Here is a 27313-nt window from a genome sequence, read left to right as displayed (position 1 = left end):
TGTGTTTGAAGGTATAGATGAACTAAAAGTTCACTTTTTTCATGAATGATGGGGTAAAAAGTTCACTGTGGAAACTGCAGCTATTTTTGTGAGGCTATCCACACACTTACAAAGTATTTATACTTACAATCTTTCATTTGTTTTCTAGTACAAACATTTTTAACCAAGATACATTTACTTGACACGAAAAGTGACCTTTACTTTTAAACTTTACAGTTTATATTATATGTTAAGATATGTACTGTAGTGTTGTTTTCTAGTGTCTAAGTTTATGTCTAAAAGATGCAAAACACTGCCAACGGCATAAGAAAAATAAAAAGATCCTAATAACTCATTGACAGATTTTTTGGCTTGATACTTGTTTCATTCATATGTTAAGTAAATGTTGATTTAAGAATTTTTTGATATTTTTACTAGAAAACCAGACAAAAATGCTTTAGGAAAATGTGCAAAAATATGATCAAATTTGGACACAGAAACAAAATGTTCCTTGAGAAATGGAGACTGACAGCTTTCCAAGAAAAAGCAGGAAACTTGAAAATATATTTATGTATTTTATAAAAAAATTCTAAATACATTTTAATGGATAGGAAATATGATTGTAAAGTTTTATCATTGACAGGTGGCAAAAGCCCTGGATGTAGCTATATGATATAATCCCAACCTGTGAGCGTGAGTTTGTATCTTACTGACATGTTACTGTTGATCTCTACAGGACTCGTCTGATGCAGAGCTTCAAAGACTCACACTCCCATGAGTCTTTGCTGTCTCCCAGCAGTGCAGCTGAGGCCCTGGATTTAACCCTAGATGAAGACACCATCATCAAACCAGTTCACTCCAGTATACTGGGACAGGAGTACTGCTTCGAGGTAGTGTTAGATTCCGTAATCTTTAAAGACTATACATTTAATGTAGAAAATTATGTGAATTGGTCTTTTCAATATGAAGGTAAATCGAAAAGGAAGTGAACCGAATGAAGTTTTAATGAAATGTAAATGTATAGCAATGTAAAGTGCTCTACGTCGCCCGGTTTGAAGTGGGACTACTTTTTTAGGCGGATGAGCTTCTGGTTTTGCATTGCTTGTGTTTGCTCTAAAATGTATTAATGTGATGTGCTCACTTGTGTAAACACATACAAACTAGATTGTTTAAAAGGTGTTTTACCTTTTGATTTTAAATGGTTATTTTGCACTGGTTTTATAACTTATGCCTTTCCTTTGAAAACAATGTGTAGTGTTTACTTCCTTTACTGTGATTGTAGTTTTTGCTTTTATCAGTACAATTTTATGGGATATGTCAGTTTGACGTCATTACCTTACTTTTAAAACAGAGACGGCCATAGAGAGTCAAAACATACAGATTGCAGCTTTAAAGTAGTGTTCGCAAAACAGTCAATATGTCTGCAGTTCTGCTGCACACTTCACCTTGAAGAATTAACCGTCTGGCCGTATTGTAACGCTCAAATTGAGTCCCTGTGCCGAGCCGGTCTGCCCCGTGAAAATTTGCGAGCGGCTTTTTCTTATTACGCTGAAAGCTGAAATATTGAAACTCATTATTTCTTTCCTTAGGTGACAACTGCTTCAGGAACAAAGTGTTTTGCTTGTCGGTCGGCTGCGGAGCGAGACAAATGGATAGAGAATTTACAGAGAGCTGTCAAACCCAACAAAGTGAGTCTGTAGACGAGTAAGAAAAGAGACGCTCTCGATTTCTTTATTTTCTCTTATTTCTGTTGACTGCATAAATCTGCTTCAATAACAACCTCTCCTGTCATTTCCATCCTCACGCTCATTTTACCCTCGACTGGTATTTTTACGATTCCCCTGTGAACCTAAAACAGCTTCTGTGTGCCGTCCTGTTGTAACGAAACAAACTTGTTAAACAAACTCGTCTGTTTTTAATTTGGTGCTCTCAGACGAATCCCAAAGGCCATACAGACGGCTGGATTCTCCCGCAGACATCCATTATCTCGATTGGTTGTCTGTCGTGAGCGTTCTGAAGCATTAAAAAGTGTCTGGGAGATGCGAGCGGTGTGGATTGACTCGTCCAGATGTTCAGGCAGCAGGAGTTTGGACTGATATATTATTCGTGGAGAGCGGGATGCAGGCATCCAGAAATGATCGGTCCTGCCGCAGATGCCATGCCAATATTGCGATACAGGACAAACCAAGGGTGTTAATTAGTTTTGCTTATTAGCTGATTGCTTGGAGTTTTCGAAGTTATGAAAAAACAGCAGATGTGCATTACTGATTTATTGATCGAAGTCTTTTGGATATTTTTCCCTGACATATGGTACTGCAGTGGGATGTTTTGTGGCACCACGTATATAACATGTCATGATATTACACTTGATAGCATGTGTAATAAGAAAATATTACGGTACCATGGCATATCGGTTCTTATCTGGTGGGTGAATGCCCCGAATTTTGCCCCAAATTCATAATTTGCTAAAACCTACCGCAGCTTTTGTACAATACTTTTATGTTACAGTTTGATGCCATCAATTCAATTACACTTGTTGCAAAACTGAACGCTGAAACTGTAAAAGAGGTTGTAATCCGTTTTAAAGCATGAAGTGCGCTCAAGGATCTTCCAGATTTGTTTTTTTCTCTTATGTTCCACCATCTCCAGTGTCCAAAAAAGTACTGCAATACCCTTCATCATCATCATCTTCACCTTTTCGTTTGCTCAGGACAACAGTCGACGCGTCGACAACGTTCTGAAGCTGTGGATCATAGAGGCTCGGGAACTCCCACCCAAAAAGCGCTATTATTGTGAACTGTGTCTGGATGACATGCTGTACGCTCGCACCACCAGCAAACCCCGGACCGATACTGTCTTCTGGGGCGAGCACTTTGAGTTCAACAACCTCCCAGCTGTCCGCAACCTCCGCCTTCATCTTTATAAAGAGACAGACAAGAAAAGACGTAAGGTAAAAAATGACTTTTAATATTGCAAAAACTCAGATATATAAATTAGTTATATTTAAATAGAAAATTACATTAGGAAGATTATGGCAATGATATATTATTTTAAAATTGGAAGACTTTAAAGATTAAAAAGTTGAGGAAAAATGCATTTATTTTTCTTTTTTATATTTATATTTTACATTAAATATATACATTTGATTTAAAGTGAATTGCTTTGTAATAAAACTATTTATCGCATCCAGAATAAAAACTTGTGTTTACATAATACTGAATGTGTCTGTGTACTGTCAATATTCATTTTGTATTCATTGAAACATACACATATATATACATGCAATAAATATAAAAATTAATAAGCATTTATATCTAATTTGAATTATTGGTAAATATAAATAAAAACATTCATATTACATTAATTGTTTTCAATTCATGTTATATTATTATATTATACTTCCTAAATATGTATGTACGTGTATGTGTTAAATAATACAAACTTAATATGCACAGAACAAAGACATATATATTATGTAAACACAAACTTTTATTCTGGATGCGATTAATCGTTTGACAGCCCTACTTTGTGTTGATTTCAGTCAAATATCCTAGTTTTTTTCATTTTCCTGAAGTTTTTCTGCATCCAATGTGACTGATTTTCTTTTGGTCGATTTCCATCACCATAACAGGAGAAAAGCACATACTTAGGCTTGGTCAGCATCCCCATTTCCAGCATCACCGGTCGCCAGTTTGTAGAGCAATGGTACCCCGTCATTCAGCCCAGCGTCCTGGCCAAGGGTGGAGGTGGGGGAGGGGGCAAAATCATAAACGCATCCCTGCGGCTCAAGACACGTTTTCAGACGATGAGCATCTTACCGATGGAGCTCTATAAAGAGTTTGCAGAGTACGTCACCAACAACTACCGAACGTTATGTGCCGTCCTGGAGCCGCTGTTGAGCGTGAAGAGCAAAGAGGAGGTGGCGTGTGCGCTGGTGCACATCCTGCAGAGCACGGGGAAGGCAAAGGTGAAACCTTGTTTGTTTCATAAGTGTCTTCTCTGTATCAAAACTTAATGGGCTGTCTGAATGAATAATGTTTAGGCATTAGACATGCTCACAGTGTGAGTGCTGTTCCAGGTTAAATCATATGACATCAATCACATTGAATTTGTCTAAATAGAGAAGGCAATCCTATAATATAAATTGTCAATCTCAGAGAAATATGATATAAAAATAGTCCATAAATAAAACAAAATATTTGCAGTCTGTATTAAATATAGAATGAAACGTTTTAAAAAAAATACTTGTTGCATCGTCACTTGTGGTTCCATCTTGGTTAGGTGTCTTCCTCTGTAGGCAACAAGTAAGCTCACTAGGTGATGAAACAGCCAGATTGTTTGGTTTCACGTATGATGTTTGTCTATTGATCACAGTTGTGTCTTCTTTCGCTCAGGACTTTCTTTCAGACATGGCAATGTGCGAGGTGGACCGGTTCATTGATCGAGAGCACCTTATCTTCAGAGAGAACACATTGGCCACCAAAGCCATAGAAGAGTACCTCAAACTCATCGGACACAAGTACCTCAAAGACGTTTTAGGTGAAATTCTTCTCATATTTAAAGTCCCAATAAAATCAAAATAGCACTTTTTGTAGTATAAAGTCTTAAGGATGTCTATAAACGAATACGCTCTTGACGAAATTCATGTTTAGAAGATATAAGCACTCAACTCCCACTTTCTGCTGAAAGTGGATATGGCTTTTTGAATATTGCTTGAATATTCATGAATATGGCTTTTTGACATCATTCCGAACTGTGATGTAAACTAAATACTATTGGCTGTTTTAAAATGGGGAGGAGCCACTCGCCGCACTCAAAGTACATAAGTGGGTCTTTAATGAGTCTTTATTGTTTCATATTTTAAAGAGATGGTTCAACCAAAATTAAAAAGGATTTATTCATGTCAAATAAGTTATTTTGAAGAATGCTGGTAACTAAGCAACATCGGACCCCGTTGACTTCCATTGTACAAACACAATATTTTTTTTGTTTCCACAAAAGAAAAAGTCCTGTACAGGTTTTCAACAGCATGGGGTGAAAAAATGAAAACAGAATATTTATTATTGGGTGAATTAACATGTATTATGAAAACTAGATGATGCTCGCATTTTTTTGTTTTCTGAAAATAACTTTTGGGTGCATCCAAGGTTGCTGGCCATTACCACGCCATGGTTCTCGACAGCATTTACATTCGAAAGCGTTGAGAAAGTTGCGTCTCAAAAACACATTCTGAAAGTGTTTTAGTGTTTTGCTGCAGTAGGGTAAACATCGATGGTTATTTGCATTCAGGTGATTTTATCAGAGCTTTGTATGAGTCAGAGGAGAACTGTGAAGTCGACCCCATGAGAACTCCGCCATCTATCCTGCCCGAACATCAAGCCAACCTCCGGATGTGCTGTGAACTTGCACTCTGCAAAATTGTCAACTCTCATTGGTTAGTTAAACAGCCGACGTGGTCCAAAGAATTTCGCTAGCGACTGCAAATGCTAATGTAAATAAGCCTGTTTGTTTGTTCTTCCCAGCGCTTTTCCCAGAGAACTGAAGGAGGTCTTCGCCTCCTGGCGCGTCCGATGCGCAGAGAGGGGGAGAGAAGACATCGCCGATCGACTGATCAGCGGTTCGCTTTTCCTACGCTTCCTTTGTCCAGCAGTCATGTCTCCATCCTTATTTAACCTTACGCAGGAATATCCCGACGAGCAGACGTCACGCACGCTCACCCTCATAGCCAAAGTTGTGCAGAACCTTGCAAACTTCTCAAAGTCAGTTTGCGATTTACACTCTTTTCATCTTTATTGCTTTGTCATCGTTTTCGCTGTGTGCTGAAGTCCTTTGACTGACTGTTTCTTACCGACTGATCCCTCACTGTCCTACAGGTTTGGCAATAAGGAGGAGTACATGTGCTTTATGAATGAGTTTTTAGAGATGGAGTGGGGATCCATGCAGCAGTTCCTATACGAGATCTCCAATCTAGATAGCGTGAGTAACGCTGGCGGTTTCGAGGGCTATATCGATTTGGGACGGGAGCTGTCCATCTTGCACAGTCTTCTATGGGAAGTTATGGCACAGCTAAGTAAGGTAAAGGCAGATTATTGGGCCTCATTTACTTATAATTGTTATTCGTCTGTATTCATGATCAAGTTATTTCAATGTAGTCACCCATTTCCTCTCTCTAGGATGCTATCATTAAACTTGGTCCATTGCCCCGCCTACTGAATGACATCAGCATGGCTCTTCGTAACCCTCATCTCCAGAGGCAGCCCAGCCATCAGACAGACAGACAGCCTCCAGAGAGACAGACAGAAAGATTGCTCTCCAGGCCCAGCTTTAACAGGGGCGTCTCATCTGAGTTCCAGAACCTCATGATGAGAGACCTCAACAGGTAGCGTTTAATGTCCTTATATGTGTTTTACATGGTTCACCTCTGTAGTTTGTTACAGCCTGTTCACACCAGGAGGGCTAAAGATAACTAGAGCAGGGCAAAATATCTAATACTAGACATTATCGCGATACTAAGAATTTAAGATTACAGGATACTTGTATTGTATTGTATTGTACCCGACCCTTCACAAAGGGAACTGGTACTGGATATAGGGAAACATTAACAAGGGAAGATGGTTACGGGCAGGTGACAAGACTCAAACACTAATGGAAACTAGCGGGAAGATCATGGGGCATAAAGACTTGAAAAGAGAGGCAGGATCATAGCAAACTCTTTCACATTTAAGTAAGTCTGAGAGTAGGCTAAAGCCCTGTTCGAGAAAACGCCCTTAAATGTTTTTAAAGGAGTAGTTCACTTTCAAAATGAATTTTTATGATAATTGTTTCACCCCCATGTCATCCAAGATATTTATCTATTTGTTTCTTAAGTCGAAAAGAAATGGAGGTTTTTGAAAAATCACGTATTACGTGAAGTCATGAATGCGCTACGCAGAACAGAGCAAGGCGAGCATTTGTGTTTATAAAGAATATACATTTGCATCTTCTTTTCAAATGGCCGATCGTTTCGCTAGATAAGATAAGATTCGCTAGATCGTCTGGTATCGTTTAAAGCCCTTTGAAGCTGCACTGAAACTGTAATTTTGACCTTCAAGCATTTGGAGTCCATTGAAGTCCACTATATGGAGAAGAATCCTGTAAAGTTTTCATCAAAAACCTTAATTTCTTTTCTACTAAAGAAACAATAACATCTTGGATGACATGGGGGTGAGTAAATTATCATGAAAATAGATTTTGAAAATGAACTACTCCTTGTTGTTATCCAAATCATCTTTTATTGGGAAAAATCTAATTTTTTCATTTTTCAAGAACAACAGCAAATATATCAATATATAGTCTCATAAATTTGGAAATATGTCAAATTTAAGATATGATTACTACGAGGAAGTAAAAATTGTCCAAATTAATTGCAGCGTCCACAACACAGCCCACTTTACAATATGTACTTGTATAGATTTTGTTAAAGTCACCTTTATTCGTGGTGTGAAAAAGTCTTAACACGGATGTAGCCATGCCAGATCATATGTTTAATCTTATATGAACCTCTCGTGTAAAATAATTTTTTTATGTTCATTTTCCCTGATGTAGTTCAATAGAGATCACTCGCCTGCCCTCTCCAACCTCTGCCATGTCCGGCGGCGGAGCTCCCCCATCTCGGGTTGGGATGGGGGGGTTCGCGGATCGAGATCATCCTCAAAGAGCCTCATCTAAAGATGTTTTCTATGTCGCCCGTCCCCCGTTGGCCCGGTCTAGTCCTGCGTACTGTACTAGCAGTTCTGATATTACCGATCCAGACCCGAAGGTAAGTCCCAAAGATGAGCGATACTGAATGGATGGGGGGGGGTTGTGCTTTAATATTGGCCTCTTTAATTTAGAATTCTTTAATGTGGTCAGTGTGTTTGGTCCGAATTGTCATTTGAATAACAGCTCGCTCCCTAGCACACGTTTCGCCAGCTTTTCTGAGGGTCTTTGAGTTCGCTTTGATCCCCGGGGAGAAGAACCTGCTTACTGCATGGTCAAATGCCACGCAAGCATGGCGAAAGAGGGCTGCAGGATGATGTGGGTGCTGTCAATACATACCAAAAAGCTTTTTTATGTTAATCTTACACCATTTGGGATTCAGGATCCTGACATGCAGACACTGAAGCGATAGTTCACCCAAAAAGGAAAATTTTGCACGTATTTGCACATCCTCATGTTGTAATATGGTCCATTCGGATAAACATTTAAATGGGGTTCGTGTACACGGTCGATGATGTACTTCTGCTAAAATCTTTCACTCTCATAGAGCTAAGGGTATTTTTCACAAAGTGTCAACGATGTGTTTAGTAAGAAAACGTTTACATATTAGCTTTTTTTCATATTCGTGTATTTAGCTTGAAACGGATAGCCTGAAGCGCTTCTCATTTTTGGTTGTTGACGTTATGTTTGGATAATTTGACTTGCATCATGTACCGTAATCTGATGTGCATCTTGAAGCGACGCCATGGAACCAACGCCATTGTTCCCATTGTGATCATTGATCCGTATGCATATACCCCATTAATCATAGTTTTTATTAGATTTGTAATCAAATAAAGATTTAGAATATGGACTAATTTGATGGTTCTTTAATTAATTATTTAAAAATTAGTCTTTATTTGAATCAAATTTGAATATATTTGAATATAATTCTTTAAATGTAATTGAATTACATGTTATTTATTGTACCTTGATAGCTGTTTGCACAATTAACTATTGTATTGAAAAGATGCGTAAAGTTTCGTCTCGCTCACATCACAATGCAGGTTTAAAACAACGCATATAAATAGTCTGCACTATTTTTATTTTTGGGTGAACCATTCCTTCAAACCTCAAATAAATAAACACCTTTCTATATACACACTCACTGTCCATCCTCGTGCGTAACCGTCCACGACCGCTGCGAACGGCAGGTATAGCTGCAGCGTTCACCCCGTAGATTCTCAGTGTTAATGAAAACGTTTCTATGATGGACCTCCAGGACTCCAGAATGAACAGCGTCTCTAACCTGCAGTCTATGGGGGACATGCTCAACTCTTCCCAGGCCTCGATTGCCGGCCTCGGCAGCTACGGTGGGCTTGCAGGCTTGGGAGGAGGCCTTGGAGGTCAGCTGCGCGCCGGAGGGCGGATGTCGGCCGGATCCGGGGGCTCCAGCATGTCCGGGGGTCTGAGATTGAGCCAGCTGAACCAGATGGGAACCACCAGCGAATCGTTGCAGCAGCAGGCCGCCGCTCTCCGCTACCCCCTCTCCTTCCAGAACCCGCTGTTTCACCTCGCCGCTGACGGGCCGCAGCTTCATCACCAGCACAGTCGAGCTCAACCACCTCCTCCTCTGCTGCTGGCCCCCGAACCAGATTCCTCTCACCCCGCTTACATGCCGCAGTTCGCTCACGGCGGCTTCTCCCGGAGCGAAGACCTCTCAACCCTCAGACCCGGACCTCACCTAGGTCAGCCGAGCATCATTCACTCGCACAGCTACAGCGACGACTACAGCCGCCAGAACCAGAGCGACTACGCACGACGGCAACTCTCCATGCACATGCAGGTATTTGCTTGATCTTTGTTCTGGCTTCTTTCAGTCACCGTCATGTTATTCCAAACTCCTATGACTTTCTTACTTCTGCAGAACACAAAAGAAGATATTTTGAAGAATGTCGGTAACCAAACAACACCGGACCAGACATTTCTCAAAATATATTTTTTGTGCTTGAAAGAAGAGAGAAGTCATACAAGTTTTGAACCAAGTGAGGGTGAATAAAAGATTAGAGACTGAATTATGGTATTTATTTAGTAATGGTTGTTGTAATGTCGCAATCAGGATCAGCAGCAGATGACAGGCATGACATCACAGACCGGCACGTCTCATTCGTCACTCGCCACGCCTCCTACCACCGTTCAGCCTGTTCGTCAGAGCTCCATGGCTCCTCCAACACAACGGATGAAATCGCAACCCTCGCATCAGCTTTCCGTGAGTTCTGCCGCCGCCGCCACCCCTGCGGCCAAGTCCAGGCCGCAGAGCGGGAACCTTCTGCAGTCTCCAGAGTCCAGCTTCGGAGGCCGGCAGCAGGGGCCACGGCAGCAGCTCTCCGTGAAGGACAGCACCCCCCCTGGCCTGCCACATCAGCAGAACTCCACCAGAGAAGGGTCCCAGGGATCACAGGGTGGAACTCCACAGTCCACACAGCAATCCAAATCACATCAGGAACGACAGCAGGTTCAGCAACAGCACCTTCTCAAGCCCACCATGAGCAAACAGGTGATTGAAACCAAACTGATTCCCAAATGCTTCCTGTTATGAATCAGTGTGCAGGTTTCCTGGTGAGAACACAAATAAAAACATTGAGGAAACATGTCTAGAAACGTTTATTGTTCCTATACTTTAACTTGTGAATATAGCTTTGTAGACTGCTCTGTGGATTCATTTAAATGAATGAATGTAAAAAGTTACGTTTCACTTGCTAATTTAACGGCATTCTTCAGCTGTAGTTTACATCACTGTGAGGGTTAAGAGATATTAAGTATTAAAGAAGTGATTTAAACATTCTCTTCCTATTTGATATCCTCCACTCCTTCAGGGTTCTTCCCAATCTCCATCCACTCTCAACCCGGCGACCCCTGCCTCCGAGCGGACGGTCGCCTGGGTGTCCAACATGCCCCATCTTTCTGCTGACATCGAGAGTTCTCGCATCGACAGAGAAGAGTTCAAGCTGAAGGAGTATTCCAAGAGCATGGATGAGTCCCGTCTGGACAGGGTGTGTTACGCTGCAGGATGTGTGCTTGAAACATTTATTTCTCATGTATTTATGTTATCTAAGGCAGATGGATCTACAGTCATGGAAAATCTCAAAATTATTTTACTATTTAGGTATTTGTTTTTGAAGGTTATAACCTCGATATTTATCCGTTTTTTATGTGTCTCGGCATGCTGTCAGTCTTTGACGTTGCTGTTGGATGACTTAACGTCACTACTAAAGATTGATTTGTTGAAATTCAACAGACACATCTAGAAATGCTTGATTTGAAATGGTTTCTTTAAGTTTCCATAAATATTAATAATTTGGTGACCAATTGTAAAAATGGTAAAGCTCGGATTTATTGTGTTTAGTTCCCAGGGCAAAAACGTAGTGATAAAAATGAATACTTCATATGCACAGATAGTCACTTTGGATAAAAGCGTCTGCCAAATGTATAAATGTAATGTTTTCACGAGACAGTTTACTCAAAACGCTGCAGTTCTTTTCCTCATATACATTATGCTGTTATGTTTTTAAAGAAGCAAATGTGCTTGGTTTTCTTCGGGGTTAAAAAGTAAATTTGGACCCTCGGATGACCAAGTGAACTTGTATCTCTCAGAAAAGCACCTCTGCGCATAATGCACATGTCAAGGAATTGCATATCGAGTTTCCACTCCCGCAACAGATGGCGCTGACAGCCTCATTTATGCATTTTTGTTGAATATCAAATGAGAAAAAGCCTTTTTTGCAAGTAAACAGACTTTATCAGAGAACAGCATGAACTTCTGGTCAGTACGTCTCAGCTGATCTTGACCCTCTGTTCCCCTTCTGGAAGTTTATGTAGACGACTTGGAGGTGACACAAACCTCTTTTCATTATCTCCCGGTGTCATCCCATCTGCCTTTAATATCAATGAGGAACTTTTGTTGAGTCAGCATATCCAACTACATTAACATTCCCAAAGGACGATGTGAGAATACAGCACTAGCTCCGGTTCATAACCTAGTGAGCACTGCCCACCCGGACAGCATTTGAAGACGTCTTACAGAACGATTGAAAAGTACATTTATTGCATTGTAGTTTTATTTAACACGCCCGCCGTTCTCGTCTCCTCTGTGGTGCAGGTGCGAGAGTACGAGGAGGAGATCAACTCCCTGAAGGAGCGCTTGATGATGTCACACCGTAAACTGGAGGATTACGAGAGGAGGCTGTTATCTCAGGAACAGCAGACCAATAAGATGCTGCTGCAGTATCAGAGCCGCCTGGACCAAAGCGAAAGACGCTTGAGACACCAGCAGATGGAGAAAGACAGCCAGATTAAAGGAATTATTGACAGGTAATGACCGAAAGACGTCAGCGAAACACTGGCCGGCGGTCACACGCGCACACACAGGAGTAACACGCGGTGTGCTAGTCAATTTTTTGTTAATAGGTTCCTTTAAATTAGTTTGTGACTTAGGTTAGATGTAAGGTTTGGATTCTTTTAAGTTTTGAGACACACCTGTGGACTATAGAGGGATATTAGTTTAGGAGTGACTTTCATTGACAATGTTTGGGTTATTTCTAAAATGTCAGGTTTTAGACACGGGCATCTATTATGCACACTTAAAAATCCAAGGCTGTTTCAACCTATGTTGTAACCCATTTTCATATTTGACCGATCAAGTGTTGAAACAACCAGTAGCGGCCTTTGCTATGTGGGCCTCACAACAGAAGGGACCTCCGTTTACTCTCGAAAAAGCCATCATGCCGCGCATGCACCGGGGTAAATGTTAAGGGGACTTGAGGGAAATTATAAAAAACATTAACTTTAGTTTCAGGATAGGGGGCAAAAAATATTTTAAATGGAAATATATGGCGCCATTGCATTAAACACAGTGTTATGAGATCGCTGGAAAAAGGAAATCTTCACCGCGGGGCACTTGCAGCATTCAGTTCATGTTCTAAATGTCATAATCGCGGTAAATGACAAAACCACTTATATTTAACGTAGTTTTATTAATAAAACCGAATGAGATGGATATTACATAATATAAGCGTTACAACACTAAATTAAATAATAGTTATTTTAATAAATACACAAGAACAATACAACGAAGACAAATTCCCTGATATTAAAGGAACGAAATGCCAACAAACCTTCTCCTTGCCCTTTGATCTCCACCATCGTTCTGACGCGCATTTAAAATGAAACCGCATGAAGCCGGCGCTTTATGGAGCAGACGCGGCTAAATTCACCAGTAGCGTCCGACTGAACTAAATTTACTTTATTTCCACAAAACAAATCTTTCAGTGACTGTAAAATAGTTCTAAACTGTAAAACGTTGCAGTAGTTTTGCTGCAGGTTTGCCAGTAACTTACTGTAGATTTAATAACTGCTTAATACTACTTTCATATCAGTATTGTTTTCAATTACTTTAATCCAAATGTAAACACTTCGTCTTTTGAGATTCAAAGTGAGCAAGAGACTGGCATTAGCACAGCAACACTGCAAAAACTGAAATTCTTCATGAGCGATTTTGTCTTGTTTTCTAGTAAAAATCTTTAAAACTTCTAAAATTACGATACGTTTACATAACAAGAAAAGTGACCTAAGTCTTGTTTTATGAAAGAAAAATATATAAAGTAGGAAGGTTTAGGCTTAAAGCTAAATTGTTAATTAAATCTACAGTAAGTTACTGGCAAACTGGGAAATTTACAGCAAAGTTTTACAGTGTGTGTTAACAAATAAAATCCAGGATGGATACAATACGCTACTGGCTGAAATATCAAAATGAAATGGGGGGCCTCCAACTGTTTCTTTGAAACGGGCCTCCGAATTGCAAAGGCCGCCAACAACTCAAGCTGTGTTTGTCTCTGTGGACATTTCTGTCTTTGCTGTTGTTTTGTTATTAGTTGTCTTTGAGTTTGTCTAAAAGACGCCACCCATTGGTTTGTGAAATGATGATGTAACTTCCTGTAATGCAGCACATACACAGATTTTCTGTCACACGGTGTATTGCTATTTCAATCCAATTCTAGGAATGAAGACACGGAGTGAAGATATTCAGATGCCCTCATGTGAAGGGACAACTGGGTTCAAATGCTCAAAAGGGGATTAAAATCTGTAAATCTGTTTCTAAAGAAAACGATCGAATGATTTTGTTAAATGAGCAAATATCAGTGTAGCTGCAATAATGTTTGATTTTAAACAAGAATTTAGCTGCTGGTTTTTTCTTGATCGTAGCAGAACACCTTAAAAACGTTTGTACCCGTGTTTGTTCCTCGTTCCTGTCAAGGATCATTGCTGCACTACTGAAACATACTGTGTGATAAAAATGTCTTTATAGATCTCATTTGACATGTGGTGTTCCTCCATATCTTTGTGCGAACACAAGAACTTATGATCTCACCCATTATTCATTGTGTTTAGATTTCAGCTCCACATTGCAGCAATATTGAACATTTAAAGTGAAGCATGCAATAATAATGATTTTTATTTGAATCCTTTATAATATATTTCCAAGCTTCAGATATACAGATGTGCTTTCTTATATTCCAATCTAGTGTTGAGTTATTCTAATGCAAATTGTAAAGTTTATTTATCACAGTATTTCTATATTGCAGTAGCATTTGTTGTGAAGCCTTTACGCGGATTTCGTTTTGACAAAAATCATATTTTCATAAATGACCATCTCATTATTGAATGGCTTGTGAATGAATGATCACAGTGATGAAAATCAAATAAGAAATTAAAGCTCAAAATTTAAATGTCCAGATACACTACAATATTGACAACAATTATTCTGAAAATAATGTTGCTTTATTTTTAAAAATATACCGTATTTATAATGTATTTACGCACATATATATAATTGTACATGTAATAGTGTTACATGTACAATGTACAGTAGCTAAGAAACATTAAACATTAGGTAAGAACAGGCACGCTGTGACATAATAATGAATATTTTATTGTCTGTGGGGCTGTTTGTGAAATAAACATAGAGATATGAACAATAGATCAGTTTTCGGAGAATTTATTTAGGATTGAAATTGAATTTTTTGTCATGTGATTACGATACAAAATGTGACCAAGAATGTGGAATGTTAAAATGCTGAAAATCAGTGGTCTGTCGAATGAATGAGTGTTCAAGAATTACATTTATATTGTTAAGACTTCTTTATATATTCACATATTATAAAAACATATTTATCTAGCAATATAGAGCATTTTATGTATTCATATAAATACGTATATATATATATATATATATATATATTTACCTCTTGTAGCCAAACTGTGCAATAAATGCCTTGTTAACTATAGCCATAAAAAAGGCGCAACAAAGGTTTACTGTCATGTTTTAAGACCTCCTCTATCTTTCTGTCTGACCTCCTGACTTTCAAAAATATACTTTTACACTGAGTGCATGTAAAAGTTTGAGAAGTGTCTTTGTTAAACATCGCGTTAAACAAACAAACTTTATCTAAACTAAATTGATCTCTGTTCAGTATTTTCTGTTGTTTGTTTTTACTTTTGCATTTCAATTTTGTACAATCAGCATGTACTTTTGGAATAAATGGAATAAAATATCCGATCACATTGTTTTAAACCTTAACTGTGGAATTCATTATTTACCAACACAATCTCATGACAACTCTTAGCTTTATTACTCTTCGTATGAAGTCATACAATCTTATTCGTTTTAGTAAGTCTCATTTCAACTTACTCTTTTACAACCAGCTGGCTTAGTATGTTTTTTCTTTAAATGAGAGCGTCCGTGTTTCCATCTTTTTCAATAAAACCTTTTATACTGAAACCCATACAAACTCGGTTGTCCTCGCACGATTCCCACATGCATGTGTTTCGTGACACGTGTCATACCGTCGAAAATAGTGATCAGATATCCAAAGAAGCGAGGATGAATTTTCATGGAGAACGGATCCCTTTTTTGTGCGTTCAAGTGAAGCTTCAACTTTGATGCAGGCTGGCGGCCGCTTCAATAGCGTGTAATTGCCCGAATAAGCTGCCAGTCACAGCGGCCGACGTCATTCCGAGCTTTTCAAATTGCCCCATTTTCATTTATCAACTGGCGTATTCCCTTGGGATGATGGAAATATGTAATTTACGTGACCGTTCTGCGATGCGTGCGCTACACTTCCAAGATTAGACGGAGGAAGTAAACCATGTGGTGAAAGTGCGGTTCACACCACAGGCATAGGATCAGGGCATGTGAAGTTTCAAATGAATAATGTGATTGTCATCTTTGACCTGTGTCTAACTAATACTGTCTCTCTGTCTCTCGCTTGTCTCGGTGAAGGCTCATGGCTGTGGAGGATGAGTTGAGGGGAGGGGTAGTACCTGAGCTCAAACCCAGGATGTTCGCAGACCAGGTCTGTGTTGTCATTTCCTGCTCTCTCTCTCTCCATCTGTTGTTTGTATGTCTGTCTGTATACGTGGGAATTGGTTCGTCTTGCTTTGCCTGTTTAAATGCTTTACCAGCTTAAATCCGTGTGATTTTGTGTAGAATATCGCTCGTGTTCTTTGGAGATCAATGCTGGAAAATGTTCTCCACTAGAGGATGAATAGCACAAGCTCCAGGGATTGTTCTTTCACTGCTCAGGGCAGACTCATTGAGAGATATTGAAATCTCTTTTTAAACATTTCGAATTAAAAATGACAGAAATGTCAACATGAGCAATGAAATCAATATTACGTAGGTACTATAGCTCAGATTATTTGTCAAATCCGAGCACAGTTTAAGTCATCATCGAGCTCTCCGGGAGACACACCTGAGATCTTTCTGGGGTCTTTAGAGAAAAATCTAATTCTGGGAATTTACTTAGTCTAATAGCTGTTTATGGATGGAGAAAATGTAGAAATGAGAGAGATTGAAAAACGAAGTGAAGCAGACTGTTGAAGGATTGATCACAGAACATGTTTTCATCCATAAGAAAGAAACATCAGGAATTGGATCTCGACGAATAGGATGTATTTAATATCTCTTTTTTTTGGTTTAGGCAGCAATGAGATTAAATAGAGGGCAAATGGAAACTTGATTTTGTCTACTGTGTCTCAGATGCTTTTCCTGAGAAAAAGACCCAGAAATCTCACAAATATCTCCACGAGAGTTTAAGAAGATATCTTACATCTAAACTGCCATCAAAATGAATAATATTAAATATTTCAATAGGAACTCAAACATTTATCATCCAATTTACCCAAATCTAGGTTATTTAGGGCCAGATTTACTAAACAGGGCAAAATAGCACGAGATGGGAGAGAAAATTTCACAGAAACATACGAGATGAAACACACAACTCCGTCAAATCTCCTGAGCTATGAAAAAGCAACCTCTGGAGCAATACAGTCGTCCTCTGAATGTTCAGTATTATTTTTGCTCTGCAGCATCACGTCACCTCTTGTGGAGAAAGATGTACTTAAGCTTATCAAACTTAAGTATCTCCAACAGGATCATCTGATCATCGTGCCTCCATGTTTCATTGACACGTGTCGTCTTTTAGTTTGAATACTTTGATGAGCGTAACGCTTAATGGTGCATCGCTGTATGTTTCAACAAACACCAAATTCTCAGAACTAACAGAGACCAGTGACGCATTTGTATATATATACAAGCATCCAAATCAACGATCTGAGTTCTGACTAAAACGTTTAAAGGCAGATGTTAGCTCAGAACTATCAAACTCAGGGAGGTGGGTTGGTGGACAGAACTTCATACGGTCATTGTTGAGCAGTCACGACCGATTTTCTCACAGACTTTTGAAGGAAAACCTCTCTGTGGATGTTGATGAAGAGGCTCAGCTGGGAATTAAACGGTTTCTTGGTACAGGTGGTATTGCTATTCTCAGTGGAAACTCAAAATATGGTTTCATCATCTGATTTGGAAGGAACCCTTATTAGAGCACCGTAAAGAGTGTTGTATGAGGATAGCTATTGCTTCACAGCACGCAAGTTTAAGCACGGTTCAAGATTTCTTCTGAAACTCGAATGGAAACATTTGTGAGATTTCTGAAATGCAAAAGTCTCTATTTGCTTTCCATTAAATCTCATCGAGTGCGTCTTACTCCGATTAAACGTATTAAGCCGATAACGTATGGGGTCGTGTTAACGTGTAAAACGTTTTATCAAGGAAAGGTCATACTCGGTGTAAGCAACGATGCGTGTCACTGTAATAGTAAAAGTCCCAAACGAAAGTAACAGTATGCATAAAAGTTTGCTCTTGAATCATGCAGTTGGTGTAGAAACGGCGAAATGAAAAACGATTGCGAACATGAGAAGAGAGATACAAATACAGCTTCAGAACGATTTCCCTTTTACTAGACTGACTATCGATGGTGTACTTCCATTTAAGCGCGGTTTTCCGCGTAGCCGTTTTATTGATATGCATGTAAACCCTAGAAAACAGGTTTATTTGATAAGATATCCATTTATTTTGTGCATGTAAAACGCACTCAATGATATTTAAGATACATTTTTAAGATATTAAAGAGATCTAATCTGCGATTTGTCTTTCTTAAGGGTGGAAGAGAAGTTTGTGTTTGTCAAGCGCTCTAGTTGTGAACAGTCTCATGGTTTTAGCGTGTCTCTGTTCTGTCATAATATGCTCATGTGCTTTTGCAGAAGTTCCCACACTGTGTTTGTTTTCCACATGTAAGATGTGCATTGAGCCAACAGCATGTCTCTGTCCGTGAACTACCGCTGAAGAAAAAAAATCCAAATTGATAGAGAAGAGAAAGAAATGTTTATCCACTGTTGGTTATGGCTTTATTTTAAAACTGCATGTTGGCTGCAAAATCATAACAATATGGGTGCTGAGCGCTGTTATGGGTGCTGAGATGTTTTCCCTATGATGAGGTTTGTTATGTGTGTATGTTTGTTTGGGAATGTGTGTGTATTATATGTGTGTGTGTGTGTGTGTGTGTGTGTGTGTGTGTGTGTGTGTGCATGCATGCTGATCTTGTCTCACGGACACAACACAACCCCGCCCCGCCTGCTGGGATTAGTGCACAACCCCACCTGCCCACAGACCCAAACTCTCACATACACACAAACCTCTGCTTTTCTCCTCTTGGCTCCTCTCCTCTCTTCTCCTGTGTTGATGAGATACGGTGATTTCTCCTATAGGGGAGGCGGCAGTCCATCCTAGTGCAGCCCCGCCTTGCGCCCGTTCCACTCCGACTGCACAGGTAATGACTCACCTGACTGTGACCCGCCCACTTCACTTCTGTCTCATCATTCACTGTATGTACGCTGGATTTGTCCACACGCACTGCATTTGACCTGCACTAAGTCATATGCGCATGCCTTCAGGTTTAAAAAGAGTTTAAAAAGGACTGTTGGCTTGACAAAGACCCAAAAAGCCAAAAACATCTGAAGTCTGAAGGTTATTTTAGAACTGGTGTCGTTTAAATGCGTAGACGGTTGTGATGTTTTGAAGTTTAGAGGTTATGAGTTTTGTTTCGTTTAATGGCAGCAAGTTGCTTGGTGGTTGCTAGAGTTAGGTTTTACTGGTTGCTAGGTCGTTGCCAAGGTGTTTTAGGTGACAGAGATCCATTGAAAGACGTAGATTTTAACAGCATTACGTTGTCAAGCCAACATCGTACATAAATGATGAGGGATGGGACCTCCAATTCTGTTGATGTACAGAAAGACATTCTGACAAACAATCCCCCACAGTTGTGTATTGATCCACAATGCTTGTCATTCATCGTCTTAAATGATCTTAAGTAAATATGAAACATCACTTACACTCAAGATGATTCAGCAACGTGACACAGTGTCTTTTTTTTTAAATCATCAGCTTGTGTCGGAAGAATTTAAGCATTTGTAAATATATATAGATAACTAACAAAAGATGATTTATCATGTGTACAGTAGATGTACTTTTTAGCATTTGAAAATAAATAAATGTATATTGGTGCATATTGGTTGGGTGAACAGAATCTTTAGGTGAAGTGTTTATAGCTGTGGCATATTGTAAATAAAGCATAGCTGTTGACCAATCAGAATCGAGAACTGAATTAAGAGACCATATCAGAACTATTTTCAGTTTTTCTGAATGTACTATTTACTATGCGTTTGACAAAATTTCTCCCAAATTTCAAATTAAAATATTCTATTTATATGAAACAGGTCCAAATGACATCATATTCACTCTCAAGCAATACAAAAGTAATATTTATATATTTAATATTACATGTATTTTATGTGATAACCTGAGTCTTGTCCTGTGTCAGTCTCTCACATTGCTATTTGATGACTTTGTCACTCGAGGTTTGGTTTTGTTGAAACTCAACAGACCGTGGACAGGAATGACCACAATGCATCTAAAAAATGGTCTCTTCCTTTTTTCTGAAGGTTTATATATATAGAAGATAACTAACAAAAGAATATTCATTGTAGATCCTTTTATAGAATTTGAAAATAAATAGATACTTATAGATACTAACAAAGCCCACCATATAAAGTTTTTAAAAATTTTGCGCGATTTAAGCCAGTTTTAAAAAGTAATTTGGTGTCATGTATGTTAAAAAACGAATTTCCTCTTTACTAAATGTATGTCATTTGCAATGTATGTAATGTGATTACATAGCATATGCACCGAGAAAAATACTGACAATTTACTGATATACATGCTGCAGCAAAACAAAAAGATGCTGTTTTGGTTTTATAGCATCTCGATATGACTGCAATTATTTGCAATAGTATCAAAGTATTCCTAAAAAATCTTCCTTTTCTTGCTCTGTTTTAAATACATGTAGGCGCTTGGGAAATTGTTTGTTGAATTGTTTTACAGGAGGTACCAAGTCACATCTTTGCAAAATGTCATAATTTCAGCACACTGTATCAACGCCAAACACATTAAAACAAACGCATGACATGTGACTCAGTGCAAGATGAAGGACTGCTTCTTACCATGTTCATTCTACCTGCATCATCTGCCTCACCATCACACCCCCAACCACATGATGAGAATTCTGGGAAATCTCCGTATCTTCCTCTGTGTCGGGTCAGGGGTCAGATATCAGCGTGCATGAGGACCTGAGAGTGTGTGTGGATGAGAGTGATCCCTGCGTGTGCGTGTCTGTGCTGCTGTTGCGACGTCCGAAGCGCTTCCGCTGATTTTAAAGTATTTGTGTAGATTTGTACATTGAGTGCTGTGTAGCGGTTTCGTGTTGTGTTGCATAAGAATTAAATGTAGTTGGTTTATTAATCATTTGTGTTTTCCGATGAAGACATCAGAAGTTGTGCAGTATGTGTGTAATGTAAATTGTGAAAATGTCCACACACATGCTGCTGTTCTCAGAAAGGAAAAGCCGTCTACCAAAGTACAATGTTTCACTCCACACGTTGTTTTACAAGGTTTCTGGGTCAGATTGGCCAGGATGAACTTTTATTATGATTATTATAATATACTCCAAATTACCCGACGAACCAATTCAACCTGGACTTTGATTCGATCACCTGACGAAAATGAGATATTAACAATGGTTCCAGACGAACGTGACGCTCACGCGAATGATAACTGGGTATTGACAGAGATGCACCCTTTGCTCCGGTTGTCGTCATCACCTGTCTTTCTGTTTAGTGTTGCAGCTAGTTCCAAACCTCAATTCCCAGACATCATTTTCATATTCATGATCAAACACTAGGTTCTGATTGAGAAGAGAAACAAAATTGCACCCAAGCTGAGTCAGACTGGCTTATGTTAGCCGCTTCGCTAATGTAACAGTCTGGAACCAAAGCAAATTCATTGGTGTTAAAAACGTAGAGTCTAAGACCGAGCCTTTCGGGTAAAAAGCGTGAGAAAATCACAAGAGGTGAGTATGGGGAAAACATATTGTTTCTTTATGTCGTTGTTGTAGAACTTCTTACTGCATTAGCTTTAGTTTTTAAGGTTGTTTAACACAAATGTTCCTCCCTTACTGCCCCAATACAGACATCACTGAAAAAGCCCGCTCATGATGAGAATCAGTCTGAACATGATTTAGATATAAAATGAGTCGAGGCTGTACAGAACGGCACGTCTGTAGGTAAGATTAGATGATAAGACCAGAAAACAAACTTTGTCTCCACTATTTGTGAATATGAGCTCAGGTATTTTCACACTAAAGGTGCGGACCTGAAACTGTTTGATGTTGGGTTTGGTTGGTGTCTAGTTCTACTTGAAAACATTGGTGTGGGATAGTATTTCCTATACCTCATTAATAGGCTGTGTGTCATGTAAGTTAATACGAAGTTTATTGATATTAAATCCATGCAAAACATTTGACACTCTTAAAGACCACTTTGTTTCACGGTTTCAGTGAATTTTTTTGTTGTCTTTTTTATCTCACATATATCATAAATCTTAAAGTTATTTGTTTAACATTTTCAATGGGTTATAAATATTCTGTTCGTTATATTTTGTTCAAACGTTTGTGTAACTGAAACAGGACGTTCTTCTGGACCACCGAAAGCGTTGAACGATCGTTGTTTATGTCATCTGAAGAGGTTTATATGAACAAATGTTGCACAGCGATAGAATTTTGAATTAAAGGACTGCTTGGTTATAAAAGTCGTGTTTAGTGACATGAGTAAATATATATTTTCAAACGTGGAAAACCTTTAAATTTACTGTATAATTCTATATTTTATAAAGAGTGTAAGAAGACTGATTTGATGATGTCATTTGAAATGCTTTACTGGAGGGGTCTGTGGTGTATTTTTTTAAGATTTATGGTTTGCACAGACCTAACATCATCTTCAGAGATCAATGTTGAATGGTTAATGTGTAGAAAATCAATCAAATGTGCTTTAGGGAGAGCTATTTATTCTGCGTCATATTACAGTGCTTTTGTCATTCTTGGCATCTGTTGAAGTTCATCCACGGTGTAGGGATGCAGTGCTGTTCTGTACATTAGAAAATTTTAGTACCTGGAAACTTTTCGACCTGTTTTCCTCGTTTATAATTTCATTGGCAAACAGTGTAAAGAGACCTTTGTAGCTGAAATTGGGTTCGTACCGACCAAGTGTGAAAACTACCTGTCATTCCAAATAGTGGGTCTGACACTGGTTTGAACTTTGAAATTTGCATATATTTATATATTATATATACATGATATATACACAGAAATATACAAATATAACATATCTGATGTAACACATGAAAGTGCAAATAGGAGTTCTACAACTCTGTCATCATTTGTAATGATTTCTTTTAATTCAATATAAATCCATAAAATATGATTAGTAGATTTATTCAAGATCTTACAGTTTTTATTATAGACACAATGTAAAAGCATGTACAAATATCATAACAGTGGAGCTCTGCTCATGATAGCGTAACAAATAGCATCTACATATCATATAAATCTTACTTTCACGTCTTGTTATTTTTACAGATCACATGTTGCATGTTTGCACGCTCAGTAGATTTGTTTTTACTGTAGAGACGGTGTTGTGATAACTGTTATTTTGAAGGGGTCATATCATGACGAATCGCATCTACGTTTATTCATATATTGGTCAAACACTAAATAATGTCTTTTGCTGGACATCTGGGACAAAATAAATAGTAATCAATTGCATGATATGACCCCTTTAATGAGATCAATAAATATAGTGTCCATCCTTTAAATCCAATTTTAAGGAAATGTATAAAAAATATAAATAAGACTTTGTATGATTCTGTATTTTTGACAATCGCTTGGCCCTCTGACGGGACGTATCACAGCTCAATGGACCCCCAATGCTTTTCTCTCTCTGTGTGTCTTTCCCTCGTATCTCTGGATATTTGTCATTCTGTGCATCTCACACTCCTGTTCTATTCCTCCTTTATACTTCTCCAAATCCCTCGCCATTCTCTCTCGCTTCATTTTCTTTACTCGTCTTGTTCTTTACTGATCTTGGGAACTCCTCTCCGACTCCATCACGTCCCATTGCCTGACATTTGATTTCTGCTCCACCTGTCCACCTGCCCTCTCTCCTTTCCTCTCCTCTCTCTCTCTTTCTGTCTCGCTAGGAAAAGCAGCTTTCCTCCTTGGATTCAGCAGACCCCTGTGTGAGTTTCGGAGGAGAAATGACCAGCGCCTTTGGAGCCTCGCCTTTGGAAAATTCTTCCGCCCAGTCCCCTGAGAACGGATTCTTGTCTTTCCCATTAGTGCCCCCTCCTCGTTATCTCCGTGGCAACCAAAAATAATCCTCAGTGGTGGCCGCTGTGCCAACTGGGATGCAGCGACTACATCAAGGGAAAGGGGCAAGATCGGAGGGGGAGCAGGTCAATAACAACACTGACCAAATCAGAGGGAAAAAGTCAAATCTGTCGTTCCCCTCTATGTTTCACCTGTAAAGATAAAGCCTCAGACATTTTTTGTTAGCTTTTTAGACAATGGACAATGGGAGGCAGGACACATCATTGCTTGCACCATCCAAATCGAAAGGGCTCTCCATTGGATGTGATGATATGTTAATATTATGTTTTCTTTGGATAAAACATCAAAAGCCCCGTCACACACCACAGGTCATCCGAACCATTGGAATCTTTATTGAATTAATGGGAATGGCGGGCGAAACACTATACAGTATGTGTACGAAGACTTAAATTGGACCTGCGAAAACGCCAGCTTTGTCGTTGGAGACTTTGTTATGTCGCCTGGCTTCTCTAGTGCCTTTCTGTATCTTCTGACAGGGTTTTGAAATGAACATGAGAAAAAAGACGACAGGAATGGTTGCGTTGATGCAGGTTGATGTTTTCATCTGCCTCACTGTAATGCTTTGGAAGAACCCTGGAGGAAACGGATGTGTTGTTGTGGACATTGTGAAAGGTGTGCAAAGTGCTCGTGGTCTTCGAATTGCCTCACTATGACTGAACTTGTGCAATGTTTTCTCTTCTCAAACTCAGAACCTACGTGTATTTAACTGGTGCTATGAAATCTCAAAGCGTTGCTGTTTGTCACATAACCGCCTTCCATACTGTCATCGTCCTAACTGTCCATTATTGTCTTTGTCTTCCCTTTTCATTTTCCTGCAGGCCGTTATCCAATCTGGTGTGTGTGTGATTTTGTTAAAAGCGTGAGGTGATCTCTGTCAGGGGAAACACTTTGGTCTTTTTACAAAATCTACATGCTAGGCCAGAATGCAGACGTGGTTGTGAGTTTCATTTGATGTGATTTACTCGATTAAGGGCCGAGGCCGGACGCAAAGAAAGCTGATATTTAAAGCAAATAAGCGGCACGTTGTGTGCGCTTTCGTGTTTTAATTTTTGTCTCAGACATCAATTTAAAGTCAACATGAAATGTATTATTTTGACTTTCTCAACGTGACGTGTTTTCAAGTGAAACCGGGATTTTATCTGCAAGTAACTGATGGGAAGTGAAATTCCATTTCATTTCTGCATCTATGGCACAATCTCAGATTAAAACTCGATGGTTACTTATGTTTGCATCTTTACGTGGGTTAAGGTCAAATAATGTCAAACTGGCGTTTCCAGCAAAATACCCGAGATCTCCAAAAAATATTAATATTATTTTCTTACTATTGTGAATTGAATAAGGAATCGACAAAGTTTTCAACAATGATATTTTACACACTTGCTCAGTAACTCATTTTAGTTTAGTTTGATCCAAAGAAGTTACGGATTGCAGCCATACCAGTATATCAATTTGCATTCCGATGACTGGAGGGGAGGCTGTGAAATAAACATCAACTGTACAAACAAGACAAACTTTTAGCCAAAATGTATTTTTTTAAAAGGAAAAACAACTTTATTTTCATGTTGACTTTAAAGTGTCTCAAGTAGTATTTTTATAGTAGCGTGTTTTGGCATTAAATGATCATGTAGAAAACATCATGGTGCGTAAAAGAATCTGATCATATGTACTGTACAGAAATAACGCTAGCTATGATTCTTCATCACCGCCATCTGATACTGATTGTATTTCTCATTGTTCACTACAGTTTTTGTTATATTTTTTCTTTTGTTGCCATGAAGGCGTTCACATGGCTTAGCTGATCATTCATTTGTATATGAATTCATCGCTTTGGTTATGCTGATGTAAACGTTGTAAACTAAATTCTAAATGTAAAAAAGCTACACGATACACCAAGCCTAGACAAAAGCGCTAGTCGATATGTAAAATAGTAACTGCACAATAAAAATACTGAGCTGTACTGTAATATGTTTGCGAAGGCGCGAGAGGAGAATGGACTGATTGCCATTTTAGCTTTTAAGAGCTTCGAGGGCTAAACTTACGTCACTTCTGCTCCATTTAGTAATAAATTTGTTTGTGTCCCAAAAAGGCGGTTGAAAAAAAATGGGATGGCAGGGTTATCGGCTGAAAATGTGCCATGAAATGAATATACCTCATATGAAGAATCGAACGACTCAGGTAAACTCTCAATTGCCTCACAGTTTAACGCAAACTGGAACGAATAAAAGAACATTTTACGTTCGACTGCCTGTTGGTAGTTAGTCCATCTCTTCTCCGAGTTCAATAGCAGTGATTGGTTAGTAGCTCATCAAGCTCCACTTTCTTTGTATGCCCTTCATCTCCAGCCAATCACAAAGCTTCGTGGAGGACAATCTGGAACCTAATTGGAGGCCTCACCTAGGAAACTCGTCTGGTTGGTCAGGTTTCAATTCGAGGGCGCTGTCGCGCGACTCGGTTGGTTGACGGAGGGCGAATTGAGGCTTTGACTGTGTTTTTGTTGCTGATAGTGCCAAAGCCACTCCAAAGAATAAAAATAGGTTCCCTCCATCCGTTGTGGCCTCTCTCTCTCGAAATGTTTGGATGCTTCAAGTTTCTCTGTGCCTCATGATGGTTGAGAACGACTTCTTGACGTCGCTGAACAGTGCAGCGATTCAATGAGAGAGCAGGAGGAGTTTCATGGATCAGATCAATCTCAAAGGTGCTGTTTTTTAGGTTCTTAACTAACTAGGATATTGTACAATCCTCAACTTCTCATTGTGATCTCCATACGTCACGTTTGCTCTGCCTGTCACGCCTGCCTGTGTCTCAATCGTGTCTTTTATTTTGGGGAAACTGAATATGCACAGCCTTTTTTTCCAAGAGACGCTGAGCTGAAGGGATTTTTGTTTCTTCAGCGGATTTGATAAAGGCTGGAGATATGAACTTGGTTTCCTGTATGTAATATTGCAGTTTTTTTACTTCTGGACTGGACCTGACCCAGATGAGATCATATATTTACATGCTGGTAATGTGAGAAACGCACTGGAAAGACTGAAACCAATCTTTTTTCATGGATGAGTTTGTGACAATCTCTTTGCAAAGAATTGACAAAAATTTTGGGAAACTTTTACCTGCTCCCTCTCCCCGACTGTCCACATTTTAATATACTCGGATACTCGACGACTCTATTTATTTCTTTTTCGACGACTGCTGTGGGGTTCTTGATTTATGGAAGATCAGACACTGTTTGATTCCTCATATTAAGAAACTTGGCAATCACAAAGCCAAGTTTCTGTTTTAAATGTAACTTTATTTCCTGGTTTGGATGCCCTTGCCGGGCAACGCAAACATTTGTCTTCTTCCGTTTTTCACAACTAGACAAAAATCTAATCTTTGAGCAGGTTGAATAT

The 27313-nt window shown here is 39.1% G+C and overlaps 1 protein-coding gene across 1 annotated transcript in view; it reads left to right on the top strand.

Annotated features, from left to right (window-relative positions):
- Positions 1-26387, top strand: part of syngap1b (synaptic Ras GTPase activating protein 1b) — a gene marked incomplete at both ends in the record, with an annotated part of 62379 nt that extends 35992 nt beyond the window's left edge. Inside the window, 17 exons of the mRNA XM_079468992.1 lie at positions 716-869; positions 1569-1667; positions 2690-2929; positions 3611-3946; positions 4374-4518; positions 5269-5413; positions 5502-5738; positions 5853-6054; positions 6153-6358; positions 7564-7777; positions 8978-9541; positions 9815-10252; positions 10572-10748; positions 11855-12066; positions 16034-16106; positions 18859-18920; positions 26270-26387. Coding sequence (XP_079325118.1) covers positions 716-869; positions 1569-1667; positions 2690-2929; positions 3611-3946; positions 4374-4518; positions 5269-5413; positions 5502-5738; positions 5853-6054; positions 6153-6358; positions 7564-7777; positions 8978-9541; positions 9815-10252; positions 10572-10748; positions 11855-12066; positions 16034-16106; positions 18859-18920; positions 26270-26387 — 3622 coding nt within the window. The remainder of the gene's footprint in view (positions 1-715; positions 870-1568; positions 1668-2689; positions 2930-3610; positions 3947-4373; positions 4519-5268; positions 5414-5501; positions 5739-5852; positions 6055-6152; positions 6359-7563; positions 7778-8977; positions 9542-9814; positions 10253-10571; positions 10749-11854; positions 12067-16033; positions 16107-18858; positions 18921-26269) is intronic.
- Positions 26388-27313: the final 926 nt, after the last annotated feature.

This window comes from Barbatula barbatula, assembly GCF_947034865.1.
Source record: "Barbatula barbatula genome assembly, chromosome: 12".
NCBI classification, from domain to species: domain Eukaryota; kingdom Metazoa; phylum Chordata; class Actinopteri; order Cypriniformes; family Nemacheilidae; genus Barbatula; species Barbatula barbatula.
This window is presented reverse-complemented; position numbering and strand designations above follow the sequence as displayed.